We start from the raw sequence: 16183 nt of genomic DNA on the forward strand, positions 1-16183 counted from the left end.
CTAGTTAGGAATACTGCCTCATACCTGGAGTGAGAGGAGCGTTTCTTGACTTTTTCGTAGGGCTCATCCAGTGACGATTCACTCCACATCTTGGGTTTGATGGGTGATTTATCGTAGTCAGAGCGTGTGTAGTGCAGGTGTCGCAAGCCATCCAGGGACTGCGGTGGAGGGGGCCGACTGTGAGATGGTGGTCGAGGAGGGAGGCCCTTGTGAGGCGATGCTACAGGAGAGAAGGTGGGGGTACCTGTAACTTGAGGATCATCTGAAATAGAGTAATAATTAGATTAAGTTAGAGGCATTAAGATAGGACATTTAATAAAATCATGATGAGCCATGACTAATGTGAAGGACAGAGACTCACCATCATCCAAGACCAGTGCGTCGGACAATGAACTGTCTTCAGAACCAATATTGGCCTCTACAGGATGGAGAAACAGAGACAATAGATTCAGGATCATGCAATTATAACAAATCTTACAAATCTTTTATGTATAAAAAAACATTGGAACATGTCAATTTTGCTATGTGTGGACTCTAAACAGTACTTGCGAGGAATACTGCTGTGTCTGGTGACAACCACAGCAAATAGAAATAAAGAGATAAGAAGAGGATATTAGTACCCTCTATGATAAGCGACGCCCTCTGCGTAGGCTTCTTGCCAGAGCGGACCCGGTACTCATTGATAGAGTTCTCAATTTCCTGGAGCTTCTTCAGTGCGTTCAGATAAGAAGTCTTCCTCTGTTTCTTCAGCTTCTTACTGCTCACGTGAGGATCGCTGGCAAGACGCCTGGCTGCCTCTGTAATCTGGGACTGAATGGCAAACTCCCGTTCCAAACGCTCCAGTTCCTCTTCCTGGGATAAGAACACACACATATGCAAACATGAGTGCAAACTCTGAGTAACACAAGCACAACGATACTGGATTGGCTCACAGTTTTAGCAACAGAAATCTATGCACAATCCAAAAACAACAAGGTTCAGTTTGCAGACACGTATTCAGACTGTAACTCTCCCATGCAACGTATTTGGTTAGAGACACACACAAAGCATTGCCAGAGAAAACACACTGCGGAAATCATTTATCTGTGCTGCAGCCCTGCTTTTTCTCACCAATGGATATTCACTATTGAGAAACTCTGTCCCCCAATAATAACACCTCTCCATCAATCCATCCTCCCCTCCTGTACAGTTCTCCTGAGAGTTGTGGAGCAGAGACTATTAGATGAACCAAGTAACACATACTCTGTCATGCCGCAAATGTACTGCATATAAGTTTACTACACGGCAAAACGTATAATCTAGATACTACAATATTTACTGTAGTATAGTATAGTACAGTATAGTGTAAACTTGTGAACTGAACTTGTATACAAGAAAATAAACTCAGGGCATTCCTGTGACACACACTGCACAATTCATTTACATATTAAGTGCAATATCTAAAATCACAGAAGCAGCAATTTTTGGATAAAGGTAAAATGTGTGGCAAAGCAGCATTATAATGATGGATGTAGTGCTCCAGAGATGCCATGGTCTACAAATCTTATTCTTCAGTAAAACATTTTGTTTGTTTGGTACAGAGCCCAAAAAACATCATCATGATTTTAATCATTTTGTTCAGTGAAAATTTAAATTGTGACGCAAAAATGCTCATTGCCCCAAATCATGTATCACATCGCAAACCGATACCATTTTTTTTACCATACTGTGCTGCCCTACACACACTGTGTACCTCAAGCATGTAATGAGTGCACTCACATATGTGAGAACACATGCATGATTTCACTTGCCTCCAGAGACAGAACGATGATGTATTCGCTTGGGTCAACATCTTACTGGACTACCTCAGTTCTGAGGAATCCCTCTCTCTAACAATCCATTCACACTACAGCCAGAGCAGCTTCTGTTTCTCTCTGTGTGTAGGAGTTTAAGGTGTTTCTAAATTAAGAAAAAATATTTCTGCTTGCAAAGCAGTTTTGTGATATTGTGTCCCTGGATTATTTTCAAAGTATACAACCTCAGCGACACACACCCTTACACACATGCCTGCACGCTTACAGGCGTGCACACAATCCTACTATCACCACTTCCTGTGGTGAGAATGCTGCCAGACTATTTTTAGAAGTTCTGCTGCTCTGGAAAATCTACCCGTGGCACAAAAAGACAGCGAGGCAAAGATGCAGTACAACTACTTTTACAAGGTCCAAGACGTCTCAGACTGTGGCTTCCCACTGGTCTCTATTTCCTTTGCTCAAATAGGGATCAGTTAACTTTTGATTATTATTATTATGTCAATCGTCATTCCCACCATTATGTGAGTATTAAGTATTTGGTTTAAATGAGGTTAATAACCCTTGATCTGCATTATATAAACACCAGTTTTGATTTACAATGCCCATACTGTGTCCATAATGAACATTACACCTGGGTTAAAAGGGAGAGAAACACTCTTAGCTCTGCATTTGACAGATATTATGTATTTGTTTCAAACACCAACACCACTAGATTTTACATGATGTGCCAGAAGCACGTATCTAATGTCTCCAAGACTGTCTTTTAAATCAACTAAAATACCTGGTGCATAAAATGTGCTATGAAGTTGACTAGAAGTTGATTTGTTTTTGAGTGTGATAAAATGCTACTGAGGAGAACAGGGAGTTAGAGCTTCACCTCTCCCTTAGGAAGAATCTTCTGCTCATCCAGTTTAAAGGCGGTACCGATCTTCCGTCTCACTGTGGGCGGCTCCTCTCCTGGATCCAAAGGATATTCCTTAGGAAGCTTTCCTGTCAGCTCCTAGGAAAGAAAGGGGACAAAAGGGGACAAGGAAATAAATTAAGTTACAAAAGAAGAGCTGAAGAGTTTTATGGTTCTCAAAATATTTGCCAAATCTGCCTGTGTTTTCTCATACCGCCTCTCTGATACAGATGCTCTTAAGTTCCTCTAGTCTCTGTCTTAGTGTTTCCTCCAGTGCATCCTGCCTGGCCCTCAGTGCTGCCAGCATGTCCTTCTTAGCTGTCTGGGAGCTGTCCGATTCCTGAGAGCCTGCAGGTTACAGACAAGACATAACATGAAGACAGGAGTCAGGAGCATATGTGTGAGTGTGTGTGTGTGTGTGTGTGTGTGTGAGTGTGTGTGTGTGTGTGTGTATGTGTGTGCGCCTGTGTGTTTGGAGTGTGTGTGTTTGCGGCAGATTGTGGAGACGAGGTAGAAATTGTGCGTGCACCTGCTAGCTTCACAGGATGTTTACAGGGAAGTGAATGGAACGTTTTGATAAGGGAACAGAGTTTCAGTGGTGTGTTTGTGCGAGTTGTGTGAGTCTTTCAAGGAAGGGGCAGTTTAGGACAAAGTCTGTGACGCACAATCTCAGAGGCCCTGAGATGCCAGTCTTGTTTGCAACATGCCTTGTTGAAAACAACACATACACTCCCCCCACACGCACATTCTCTCTCTGTGTTGCTCTCTCAATGACCCTATGTGGTTCACGGTGAAACATAACAAACAATATAAAACTAACCAATGTGACAGTTGTGTCAGGATTTTTAAATGTCTTTCTATTGTTACAAGATACACTTTATTTAAAGTCAGTGTTTCTACATCTATTGTTTTGCAGGTACAGCCATATTTCTGTAGCGCCTCATGTGCAGCCACGAAGGGTTTCAAATTGATCAGACAAACTCTTATGGTCTAGACCTGGCTATTTGGACAACCACAGTCACACAGAGACGTGCTGGCTGTGGCGGAGATCGGAGGTGCATAGATGTGACATCGCAGCTCCTGTGACATGTTTATGTCCCCCAGTCAGGAGAGGATCATAAAATCAACGCAGTGACACAACATGGAGACAAGTGACAAGACACAGACAGACACCCTGTATAATATGGTGTGTGTGTGGGGGGGGGGGGGGACTTGGGAAGAACAAAGAGAAAATGGGAGATTAGGAGACTAGGAATGGATATCTAAGGACATAAGGGTAAGGGATTAGGGAGGGAGTGGGGTGATAGATGCATCTATACCAAGAAAAGAGAAGTTAGGGAAGAAACAGAACCTGATCAGTAAGATGAGCTTTGGACAGATCAAAATGAGGAGAGCATGCAGGACATTATTACTGAAAGAGAATAGTGTTCTTCTTTCCTGAAACCACTAATTGATTCAGTAGGGTTTGCTATCCTCTAAATAGTGGACACATGCTTGCCTCATAAATGATGCTGGTTTGGTCAAGTGCATGCCATTTTATTAGTGTATAATTAAGCAGTAGCTTACCAGGCTACAGTACATGTGTTTCTATTCAGCCCAATTACTGCACCCGCTTTCTGATTCACTTTACATGGCTGTCTGGGTTTCAAAGGGCATTTTGCTCTTAATTCTAAATTTGGGTAATGTACAAATCTTCCTGTCACGCTTTTTACTTGTAACAGCACAGATAAGCATTGTTTCAAATGCCGTGGCAAAGTTGTACACTGACCCGCTGCCCTTTTAATTCCCTCACCCACTAAATTTAGAGGGGGCAGGGGCCTCTGGAGGATGAGTCTGTGTGACATGGAGGGTGGGAGTGGTGTCGTATACATACAGAAAGACATTGGGTGGGGTGTGTGTTTAGTGTGTGTGTGAGAACATTCAGCACAGAATCAATGGCCTCTTTCCTGAAGCAGCTGTTTCTGTCTCTCCAGTTGTCAACGAGACTCCCCCTCACCATGACACACGCAAACACAAAGACAAATACACACACATATCAACGTTTCTCTCCCCCATAGTCTCGCAAGCATGCGCGCGCACACACACACACACACACACACACACACACACACACACACACACACTGACCATGTACTTACCAGAGGAAAGCAGACTGCCACTGCTGCCACTTATAATTTTGCCCTTGCTGCCCATGTTGGCCAGTTTGGAGGTCTTCAAAGTTCCTGTTTCTGTAAGGTCTATAGCAATCTCACTCAAACTCCGTGCAGCATGGATCTTAGACTGGACAGACAAGAATGGAGAGGCTCTGTCAAAGCACATCATTAAGCAGTTGAACTGTAACACTGTACCACACATCACTGATGTTTGCTGACTTTGCTGTATGTCTTGTACATTTCTAACCACGTCTATGGCCGTGTGGTGCATGACTGACCTTGCTCTGCTTGCGGTCCAGGTAGAACTGGTGTTGGCTGATGGCCATGGCCCAGATGGACTTGATGAGGGCAGGACAGGCGTACCACGTGTGCACAGCGATGCCACTGTGACCAAACGTCCTTCTTGTCACCGACGCCCTACAGTTGGAGCGGACACAAGGCCTCCTTATATACACTGAATACAAAAAGATGACTGCATATTTACAACAGTGAAAACGTTCCCACCTGACTACTACCAACACAAATACCAGCAAAAAATATTGGAGGTTTAAGAAAGCCGACCCAATAGAGACTTTTCTTTTTTTTTTCGCAAAGCCACACACGTTGCTCCCTATTGTTTACTCATCCTTATTTAAACACACATCTGTAGCTGAGCAACAGACCAACTCACCCTAATGACAGCTTCCTTTAAAGAAAACACCACTGCTCTCTGTTTCACCCTGTCCGTCTTTTTCTCCCATTCACTCCCTCTTTCTCTGTCTGTAGAATAACACTCCAAATATATAGCCATGTTAAATAAACACAAGAGAGGTCACTTCCTCCACAAAACAGCTATCGCGTAGCCATCTATCCTTCTGTGGTCAACTATCAAGGGTTTACTCAGTGTGTGTGTGTGTGTGTGTGTGTGTGTGTGTGTGTTTGTGTGTGTGTGAAAAAGCACATGTGTTTGTGCATGTGGCTCCACAAGTGTGTTAACAATCTGCCTATCAATCTGTGTCAGGCTCCACCGGGACATCCCCAATATCTTGCTCTATTGCCAAGACAAATGCTGCAACCATTACTGAATTAGATTCCGATCTCTCCTTTCCTGCCTTTTCCTACACTGTACCGCATGTAGTATGAATCTTAACACATTCACATATGGCACAGAGGTAATTTACAGTAAAAGCTACTGGAATATGTCCATAACTGAAGAAAGGTCTACCTCTTCCAAATAGTAGCTGGACAAAATGCAATAGCAATAACAATAACAATTCCAAGTGGAATTGGTATGAGATAATCATCATCAAACCAATAAGTCAATCATGCAATTCAACACTAAGTTACCTTTGAAAAACAACAACAAATAATCAAACAGTTTCAACAAAAGCACTGCAGCAAATTGACACTGGCTTAAAATTGTGATATAAATTTACCTCCTGGGGTCATGAACTTCTACTGAAAACTTCTTCTCTCTGAAGTAGAGATTCTCCAACTGACGCCATTGGAACACCTGAGGTTTAGGAGAAACACACACTCTTCAGGGCTACTCACACAAAAACATGCTTCACATTAAATCCACACAGCCTTCAGCCAAATCCTCGTCTCCCGTCTCTGTATGTTCCAATTTGTTGTTGTAAAGAAAATGCAATGGATAAAGAGGAAGAGGAGAGAAAAAAAATTTGAAGAAGCTGCCGAAGAGGAGGAGTTAGGAAGAGAGAGGGAGGTGGAGGGAGAGAAGAGAACCTAGTCTGGAGCTCTCTGATCAGGTCCAGACCAGGCGGTCTTGTCCGCAGTGGATCCCTTCGCTGGATGACCTCACTCTGAAGAAAGACAGTGAGAGGGAGGAGGCTTTCTTTCCTCTGCTCAATTTTTCTTTCCCCCCCCCCTCTTTTTCGTCTCCTTTATGAACCATCAGCTCCTCTTTAAATGTAGCCAAAGCCAGCTGGGCGAAAAAGTTTCCCCCAAGACGTACTCCACAGCATGTGTGTATCTCGAATCCTCCCAGACGCAGGGGAACAGAATGTTAAAGCGTTGGTGGGTGTTCACCATCTGTAGGCATGTGCATGTGTGTGTTGGTGGAGAGAAAGTGTTAAATTAACTTTCCTCCTCTGGTGTAGCTTTGCGAGGAGGGCTGTGGAAGGGGGGGGGGTTTATGCCTCCCCTACTCCTGACCCCTCCTCCCTCCCTCAGGGACTGTGCTTCCTGCTCTGGGCTATGTGGTTGGGAGGTGTGTGTGTGTGTGTGTGTGTGTGTGTGTGTGTGCATGTGTGTGTGTAACAAGGGGTCATGGGAGGAGTGATGAAGGGGGAAAGACGCTTTCTGTGGCCCCAGCAACTGAAGTGCCCTTGCTTTGTTTAGTCAGACCTCTGTGTGCACGCACCTACACACATTGGCAAAGTCTGAGTCTGTTTCTTATTAGAGAAAGAGTGTGGGCTATTTCAGAACAGAAGTGGGCCCGTGTCTATCAGCTGGAGCAGACATGCCAACACACACACACACACACACACACACACACACACACACACACACGCACACCCACAAACCTTGGATGTACACTGACCAGCCATTAGTAAATAAAGTTAAACTAAGCTGCAAGAACTGACAAACGGGAGAAAAGAAACAAAGGAGAAGACCTAGCTATGACAGGATACGGGAGGAAAAGAGGAGAAAGGGAGCTAAGGGAGGAACAGGCCACAGCCCAGGAATTTTAACAGCCTGGGAAAACAATGGACAGAGGGATGAGGGGGAGGAGTGGGAGAAATATTATGAAAAAAGTATGTAAACAGCCTAATGTATGTATTAATGTACTGTATATGTGTGTATGTGTGTGCATGAAGAAAGAAAATAGCCGCTCTTATCAAAACTGTTGCTGTACCGTACATTTTCAATGGAGTGTGAAGTACTAATGTAGCATGGTGTTAAATATAGCAGGAAGGGTAGATAGTGAGTGGGTGACTGTAACACTACTGAGTGTGTGTGTGTGTTGTCCACATATGGGTCAGAGCTGTGGAGATAAGATAGGTGTTTGTAACTGTGTTCAGGCACGAGACCACTAAAGCTGTCCTCCGCAACAGCAGGAAAAGCTGCTGCAATTTTGGACTGTTTCAGGATAAGTTGCACATGTGCAAGTGTGCAAATAGTATTAAAATATATATTTAAACAGCACGTGATCTACAACGAGGTGCAATGAGTGTCACCCTCAAGTTTAAAATCAAGACATTTTTGTTGTGATTCCATGCTGTTTCAGTTACATAAGCCCATTGTATTAATGAAAGCTCTGTAGTCCTTATAGCCCTGTCAATAGTGTGACTTTGAATATCTGATGAAAAAACATGCATGCAGCCGGTGGGTGCTTCTGTTCTTAGGGCAAGGGTGGTGCATGTATGCGTGCATATGCTATAAATCCTCTTCCTTTTGACTGTAAAACACTCGCACACAATGGCACAAACACACACACACACGCAGAGGAAGTGACTGGTCATTATTCATAAACAACTGGCTGCTCATGTGCACAGACCCACGTCTGTCTCATAATGATGTCTGTACACCCGAGCACACATCCATTGCAGATGAAAAGGTCAGATCTGATAGAGTGTAAAGGCCTTTCTTTGGTGTAGCGGACTCCGTGGGGATTACGGGAAGAATAGAAAGTTTAAATAGCATAGGCCAGTGTAACTGTAGTGAGGCCAGACATTATTCTTCTCTAGAACTGGACCCAGGGCTCTGAAAGACTATTGTTTCACCCATGGGGTCTGGTGTGCAATACTATATCCACCAGTTGTCATGGAGATGCAGATACACTCTGGGGGCACTTCCTGTTGTTTGTGTTTTGGTTGTGTTTTGGAGGGATGACATTTATGGAAAAACTAATCAGAACAGGCTGTATGAGCCTATTTGCTCTAAATGAAACACAGACAGAAGCTGACTTAAGTCAGTGGATGTGTGCTCCCAATCCACTTCAGAAAAAACCATCAACATGCAGTGAAATGCTTGTGAGATGACATTAATTTAAACCGTAGTTTGTTGTGTTTCATTGAACCTTCTCACAGTGTTGACAGAAGATTTAGCTTGAAATCAGTCAGTCAGGCAGTCAGTCAAGACACAGACCCTATAATCTCGGCCTAAATGAGTTAGAACACTCTAATGAGGCATTAGTATGGTGTGTGGTACCCGTCTGTGTGTACTGTATGAGTGTCTGCATGAGACCTGCGGTAAGCAGAGGGGGAAAAGTATTTTAACATCACCAAATAAACGCGGAGGGTGCGGTAGATGGTCTGCATTTAGACACAACAGGATCTACCCCCGTAAAAAAGGCTAACTAATTTAACACAAGTGCCTCCAGTACACACACACCTATTATACAGCACAACCTGAAGTCACTTAGTCACTTATTAATGAATAAAAAAGGTTTCTGTTGTGAACATAAAACATTTTTACTATGACAAAAGATGGTAATTGGCCCAAAATGTCACATAATTAGTGTTCTGCCTACACCTCACTGAGTCACAGTGATGAAAACTTGAGCATGGATAAGCTAGTGATTACACACTGTGAGTCACTTGTTACTGGTACTGGACCAGCTGGATGACTGACTAATCACAAAATAAACTGCTCTTCCTCTTGTTTGTTGAAGTAGCGATGAGTCTCAGTATACATATGGAAAGCTCCTAGTGACCTCTATGAGTGTCTCTTCCTGTGAGACACTGAACAGCTTTGGAAAGGAGCACCACCCACCCTCCTTTGTCTGCCTTAAAAAAAGAAACCTTACTGTGTCCAGTGGGCTTTTAGATGGTCTTGTGATGTTGCATTAACAAGACGAGCAGTCCAAAAGTATTTTTTTGGGTCAAGCTCCTTAGACTACTATCACACTTGCACAGTGAAAAAGGCCTAGTCTTACTTTCTCTACTTCCAACTGTGTGTGTGTGTGTGTGTGTGTGTGTGTGTGTGTGTGTGTGTGTGTGTGTGTGTGTGTGTGTGTGTGTGTTACAGTCAGGGAGAAAGAAGGAGAGGGAGAGAGGGAGACATGGGAAGAAAGCGAGGGGGTCAGTACTGAAGCTTAACGGAACGATGACTCACACCGACTGTTGCTATGGCAGCTGAATGCTTGATAAGTTTCTTTTGAGGAAAGGCTATTAACTCTTTCTTCTCTCCATCTCACTCTAAAATACCCTCTCCTTCTTCTTTCTTGTGGCATTTACCTCAGAGAACACTCAAACTTGCCGTTTTTCACTCAATATACACTGTGTAGTTAAAAAACACACACTTGCCACATGTTTTGGCGTTTGTGTATCTGTCAGATGTGATATTGCCTTTTTAAATCACTATGGTGGTTTAACACCTAAGCAGTTACAAAAGGGAATGAGGCAGGGAATGGGCTCAGCGGTGGGACAGTCATTTACACTGGAATGCACAAATCAAGACACACACACACACACACACACACACACACACACACACACACACACACACACACACACACAATGAGCACAATGCTAGTGGCAAACAGGAAAGCTGTGGCATACAGGAAGTACTCATCAGGAAGGTGAGTTCAGAGTTCAGTCTAATTCCTGTGTGTGGGCGTGTACATTTATTAGCGTTTGTGCATTTACAAGCAACAGAGTTATCAGTGTACGTGTGTGTGAGTGTTTTGGGGGGTCAGTCAGTACGCTGGGATGCTGTTAACACCCTTAACACCCAATGAGACAAGGGTGAATGCCAGAGATCAAGGCCCTAAACATGACTGGAGGTCAGAGGTGAGGTGAGAACGGTTTTCACAGACGACCCACTGGGTTCAGCGACAGGGAGGAGGACGCCATTCACAGAAAGGCAGAAATAAAAGCAGGACAGGATGCAAAACATTCCAAGACTGAATGTCTCCAGACAGTAGTATTTATACAGCATTGTTAGTGCTTTTTCCAAACACAATATCCTGACTCAATGAATGGAAAAAAAAGGACGGTGACCATGGAAACAAGCCCAGAAAGATAGAGAAAAGACGTTTCCCTTCTTAAGTGATGTGTAATTTCTATTAACTAACCACTCTTTTTTAAAACAAACAATGCATGAATGATGCGGCAAATATTAGAAGATATCTTGGAGGTTATACATTTTACACATAAGCAGAACGATTTGTTAACAAGGCTTTCTGATAGATTACAACCATTTGCAGTTTTGAAAATTAAATTTAAATTTAAAGCTCATTGAAAGAGGGATAGTTTAGTTTGTGGTGGAAACAGATCAGAGGGAGTACCATCTCACCTTCCTGGGTTTGACTTTGTCCTGGTGGTCATACTGAAAGATGCCTTTATAGCTCAGACCCAACCACCATGGGATCCCCTGCTTGTCCTAAAACACAGACAAAATATGCCTCAGGAAAGGTTGTGCATGTGTGTGAGATTGATAGAGACAGAAAGACAGTGGAAAGTACAAATAGCTTTAAGCTCTTTCATATCTTCAAATCCCAAACTGCCTGCTTGCAGGTCCAGAGTGAACAAAAATGTGTGTGGTGCGTGTGTGTGTGTGTTGTGTATGTGTGTGTGTGTGTGTGTGTGTGTGTGTGTGTGTGTGTGTGTGTGTGTGTGAAAAAACAAAAAGGCAGAGTAGTAAAACTGTACCTTTACAGCATAGTAATGTACTCCATATGTGGGCAGAGACTCTACAATGCTCATATAACTGTGAGGAGCAGAAAGAAAGACATGCAAGGGTTACAGAGAACACAGCCTTCCTTACAGTGGACAAACATGACCAGAGATACATACAAACACTTACTTTACAATAGCTTGCCCTCTGGACTGCCCATTGAGCTTCTTGTAATGCTCTATGACCCGCTCTTCACTGTAACAGAGCAAATAAAGAAAGGAACAATTATTGAGAAGGAGAAAAACAAGAAGAGGAGAGCTTGGGCAACGTTGCAGCCGCTATTCTCACCAGTAGGCCAGAGATGGGTGCTCCTTTAGGGCCTGGGTGGGCAGAGCAGGCAGCTTTTTCAGGTCAGACCTGGTTGCATCATTACTGGGAGGGAGAAACCACAAGACATGGTCACCACTGCTTTCTGCGAGAACAATTATTCTCTGCTGTTGGCTTATACGTTCAAAAACTGGTAGAAAAAACGCTTAAAATATGAATATTTCCTAGAACTGTCTTAGAAATTAAATGTTAACTTTGGAAAAATTGTGGGAAAGGAGCGAATGTTTAGTCGAGAGAGAGGAATGAATGCTGATGCCCTAAAAGGTCCCTATTTCAGAGGCAGGGTGCTGTCTCAGAACAGCTGCAGGGACTGCAGTAGAGTTGGAAACAGAAGAGAAAAGAGGGACAGAAACACAGACACAAACACGATAAGATAAATTAAGAAAGATAAAAGGACATAAAAACAGGGGTGGTGGAGGAAATATAAAGACAAAGACAGAGTAAATGAGAAGAGAACCACGCAGAGAGCCAGAGAGACTTGGCCCCAGTTTCAGTTTTCAGACCTCCAGTGGCAGGAGGTCGTAATATCCCACTTTAATCCCTTAGCCTCTCTCCAGCCTCTGCCAAGGCTCCAGAGGATTGGGGAAAGCCCTGGGAACATGACAACCTATGAGCTAAAGCCCTGGATGAGATCCCATCCATCCTGTCCGGCTGTTCTTTAATGTGTGAACGCATCTGTGTGTCTGGACTGGTCGATATCCATTCAAGTAACTACTCAATTAGCTACTAATGTATATGAGACTGTATGCACAACTTTGGCATCGCAAAGGGCAGGCAAGAGTTCTCCGTGCACTGTGGCTTTGCGATGTGTTCATTTCACGACCTACTTAATCATTTATATTCTTAAAACCTCTAAAATCATAAAAAGAAGGCAATCAGAATAAGACTCATAAGGCTTATTGCACTAGCGTCAAGAAAATGACTCTCGATTCAAGGAAATTCTTGGAAGAAATATATTTGTATTCCACAATGGAAATATTACACACTTGACAAAATGACATGATATATGTGCAGATGGGAAGGTCAATAACGCTTTTAGGGATGTGAGGTATGTGTGTGTGGGTGGAAGGGGGGAGGTGGGTGAAAGGAATGTCTCCAGAGTGTGTCACATTCCAGCCCTCTGCAGGATATTGTGTTTATTTACTCCTTTCACTGGTGGAAATGAGGTCAGAGGTGATGGCTGCTGTAGTCTGTTATCTGTGCTACAACAAAGGGATGAGGGGATGAGAGGATGTCATACATTTAGGCCAATAGATGAGCATTTGAAGAGCCACATGTGGAACGTAACTCACGTGAAACTCTTGCATGACTGGAAAGTTCCGTAGCTATGGGGTTTAACTATTGTGAGTTTCAAGACTGATACGTGTTTTATTGTCAATAGCTGTTTCTTTTTTTTGTGACATTTAGGACATTTTTCAAGTCCCAATGGAGAGCCCTGTCTTAAATTGGAACGGAGTCACTGTAATCATGGACAATAATAAAGATGTAATCCATGCTTTTCTTGTGAGTGGCAGCACAGGCTAAAAAGAGTGAAACAAGGTGGAACAGAGATAGCAAGAAAGAAGAAGGCAGGCATGTAAAACAAAGGCAGTTCTCAATGATGCACCTCAATGCTCAGGGGAGCAGAGGAGCAGACAGACCACTAGTATCACTTCTACTATCCCTTCTGAATCTAAATGTATTAACCCAACCCTACTGTCACTAGGGAAGAAACTAGGAATATGAGTTCACTTTTTCTTCTTCGGTTGCTAACATCTTCTGAATGACGTCTTAATGTATTGATGTCAGCTGTGTGGCAGTATGTTGGGGCTCCTCAGAAAGTCAACTGGTGTTTTTCTCTACATATTCCCTTTAGTATACCAAAGGTAAGAGGTCAAATATGTTTGTTTTTTTATAATCAACTCCATGATCTGTCCTCTAGCACTACTAGCTACAACCTATACTTTCTTAAATGTACATTGCATAGAATTATTAAACGTTACTGGTGTGCTTACCTGGTGAAATCACCTTTCGCCTCCTGTGGAACAGAAAGGGAAATAAAAAAGTAATATGTGAGCATTGAGCAGTGACCATAAAATGTGTGTTTATGTTCTGCTTGCATAGGTGAATGTGCAGTCAGGCCTGCTGTGCTGGAATCAGATAGAAACATTAAACCTCCATCTGGAGTGAAACCTCTACAGAGCAGATACCTGATACTGTACATCTGCACCTGCATAGAGGGCACACTCACACACACACACACACACACACACACACACACACACACACACACAGGCACACACATGCACATACCCCTCGGCCCAGTCAATGTGTAACATGACCTTGAAGCATCACCGTTAATGGACTGACCTACTCTGAGAATGGGATGGAGAGAGAATGGGCTGGAGTTGGGGAGAATTTGTGAGGTAAAGAAGTTTCCCTGCTGCTCTGTGTTATATTAACACTGACTGACTGCACCAAGAATTTAGCTGGTAGCCAAGAATTTTGCTACCAAAAAGACAGTTGAGGTTTTTAGGATTTAAAACCTCTCAGCGTCACTGCAGATTACTGACAGATTGATGACTGAATTAGATAATGTGAGCTTAATCATGCACAATTATGACTGCAGTAGATAATGTGAGTTTAATCATCGCCAATTAGGATCAAAGGCTGGTGGGGACACAGTGGAAGACAACTTCAAACTGTTTCCAAACTGTTTCATTGCAGAGCAACAGCCCCTGGAATATCCAGGCAGAACATCCACGCCCACACATACACACGCACAAACAAACAATTCATCTTACTTGTAGAATATAGGAAGCCAATTCGAAGACAACATCACTGTCCACTTCAATAAGCTCCTGCAAGAAGAGAAAAAAAAGAGAAGACAGGAACCATGAAAGTCACATTCTCCTACTGCTGGCAGCTAGTAAATAAATAAAACATACAATGTGCTGATGTTGGGAGTCAGAGTGGACGTGCCTCCGATCATCATCCGTTTATCCAAGATGGGTTGATAGTTCCTTTCATCTCCCTACCACTCCCTCTCCATTTTTCCTCTCTCCCTTCTCTAATTTCATGACCTCTTCATGTGGATGCAGCTCAGAGATTAGAAGAGGCATAGTGAAGGGGGTTGGGAGAGGGGGTTTAGGGGTTGAGGGGAGGCATGGATTCCCTGGTTACTGATTAAACAGTACATATTCCAAAGGTGTTTTTCCATTCTATTACTTTGTTTCCCCTTTTTAGTTATTTAAGGACATGTGGACATTCCAGGGGAAAGGGTAAGTAGTGAAAAACAGGAAAGAGGGAAGATGGAGAAGGAAGGAGGCAGAGCGGCTCAAGCATGGGTTATTTCACATCTCTGTGTGAAAGAGATTTTGGGCTGCATTGAAATAGTTCCTTTAGCTGCAAGATAATTAGTATAGGTTTGTATTTTGTGCATGTATTCACCAACCGTGTGTGTACATATACATGGGATGCTATGTCCACATTGAAGCCAGGGTAGATAATGTATTTATAATCCTGTATCCGTAGCAGTCACAGGCCTGTAGTAGGCACAGACATTAAAGATCATTGAATTTTGACTAAATGAAATCAGGCACACACAATGTGTGTTGGGGGAGTGGCTTTGGAGGGAGACCTGAATGGAGGGGTTGGGAAAGTGTCAGTTGGACACTTTTAAAATCTAGCCATCTCTTGTCGGTTTCTCCAATGTTACCAACCCTGGCTTTGAGGGGGAGAAGGATAGGGGTTAGTGGGCAGTGAGTAGTGGGTCAAGTATGTCAGGAATGTTCCCTTTACAATCCACCTCTTAATTGGTTGGGAGATCAGACAGCCAGGATGAAACACTAGACAGAAGAAAGCCACCCTGGGTGTACCACCCAGTGTGGCTACAAATTGTAATATACTGTGTGTTATTGTACCGTATGTGTTCCCACGGCACAACAGAACATTTTTCCCACTACTTACACAAACATTGAAAGGTGAACATATATCCTGATCTACCACATTCTGTCTACTATGTGTTTGCAATATGTTTTCTAAAAATACTAGGAGATATTTCATTTCTTTTCTTTCTCTTCATTTTGCTTCTCTCTCTTCATAGGGTTGTCAGGGTCATCTACCGCTGGAGCTGGTGGGGAGATCGTTTGTCCTTAATACGGATGTTTAGCTGACGTTGTAATCAGCAGATAGGGATTAGGTATCTCCTTCAAGGACATTTTCAAAGAAGCCACTGGTGGGACTGACTTTGTGAATAAATAATAATACATCTAAGTTTCTCTGTCCCTGTTAGGCTTAAACTACACAACCTAAAGCCTCCAAAGTAGTAAACTTGGGTTTGCTTTACTATTTGACAACATAGCTAAGAAAGCACCCATTAATTTCCCTTGTAAACAAGAAACCTCTGT

At 43.1% G+C, this 16183-nt stretch overlaps 1 protein-coding gene across 13 annotated transcripts in view; it reads right to left on the minus strand.

Annotated features, from left to right (window-relative positions):
• frmd4a (FERM domain containing 4A) overlaps positions 1 to 16183 on the minus strand; it is a 102208-nt gene that overhangs the window by 7365 nt on the left and 78660 nt on the right. For 9 of the 13 annotated variants that reach the window (XM_051383424.1, XM_051383426.1, XM_051383423.1 and 6 more), the window contains 14 exons: positions 14579 to 14635; positions 13790 to 13812; positions 11757 to 11840; positions 11598 to 11663; positions 11444 to 11501; positions 11088 to 11174; positions 6263 to 6339; positions 5126 to 5267; positions 4833 to 4974; positions 2909 to 3042; positions 2671 to 2793; positions 621 to 852; positions 362 to 418; positions 25 to 262 (listed from right to left, as the gene is read on the minus strand). In XM_051383424.1, the coding sequence (XP_051239384.1) occupies positions 25 to 262; positions 362 to 418; positions 621 to 852; positions 2671 to 2793; positions 2909 to 3042; positions 4833 to 4974; positions 5126 to 5267; positions 6263 to 6339; positions 11088 to 11174; positions 11444 to 11501; positions 11598 to 11663; positions 11757 to 11840; positions 13790 to 13812; positions 14579 to 14635 (1520 nt within the window). The remainder of the gene's footprint in view (positions 1 to 24; positions 263 to 361; positions 419 to 620; positions 853 to 2670; positions 2794 to 2908; positions 3043 to 4832; positions 4975 to 5125; positions 5268 to 6262; positions 6340 to 11087; positions 11175 to 11443; positions 11502 to 11597; positions 11664 to 11756; positions 11841 to 13789; positions 13813 to 14578; positions 14636 to 16183) is intronic. The other 4 variants (XM_051383422.1, XM_051383430.1, XM_051383418.1 and 1 more) reach the window with 1 other exon arrangement.

Source organism: Dicentrarchus labrax, unplaced genomic scaffold, assembly GCF_905237075.1.
Source record: "Dicentrarchus labrax unplaced genomic scaffold, dlabrax2021, whole genome shotgun sequence".
Lineage (NCBI taxonomy): Eukaryota > Metazoa > Chordata > Actinopteri > Moronidae > Dicentrarchus > Dicentrarchus labrax.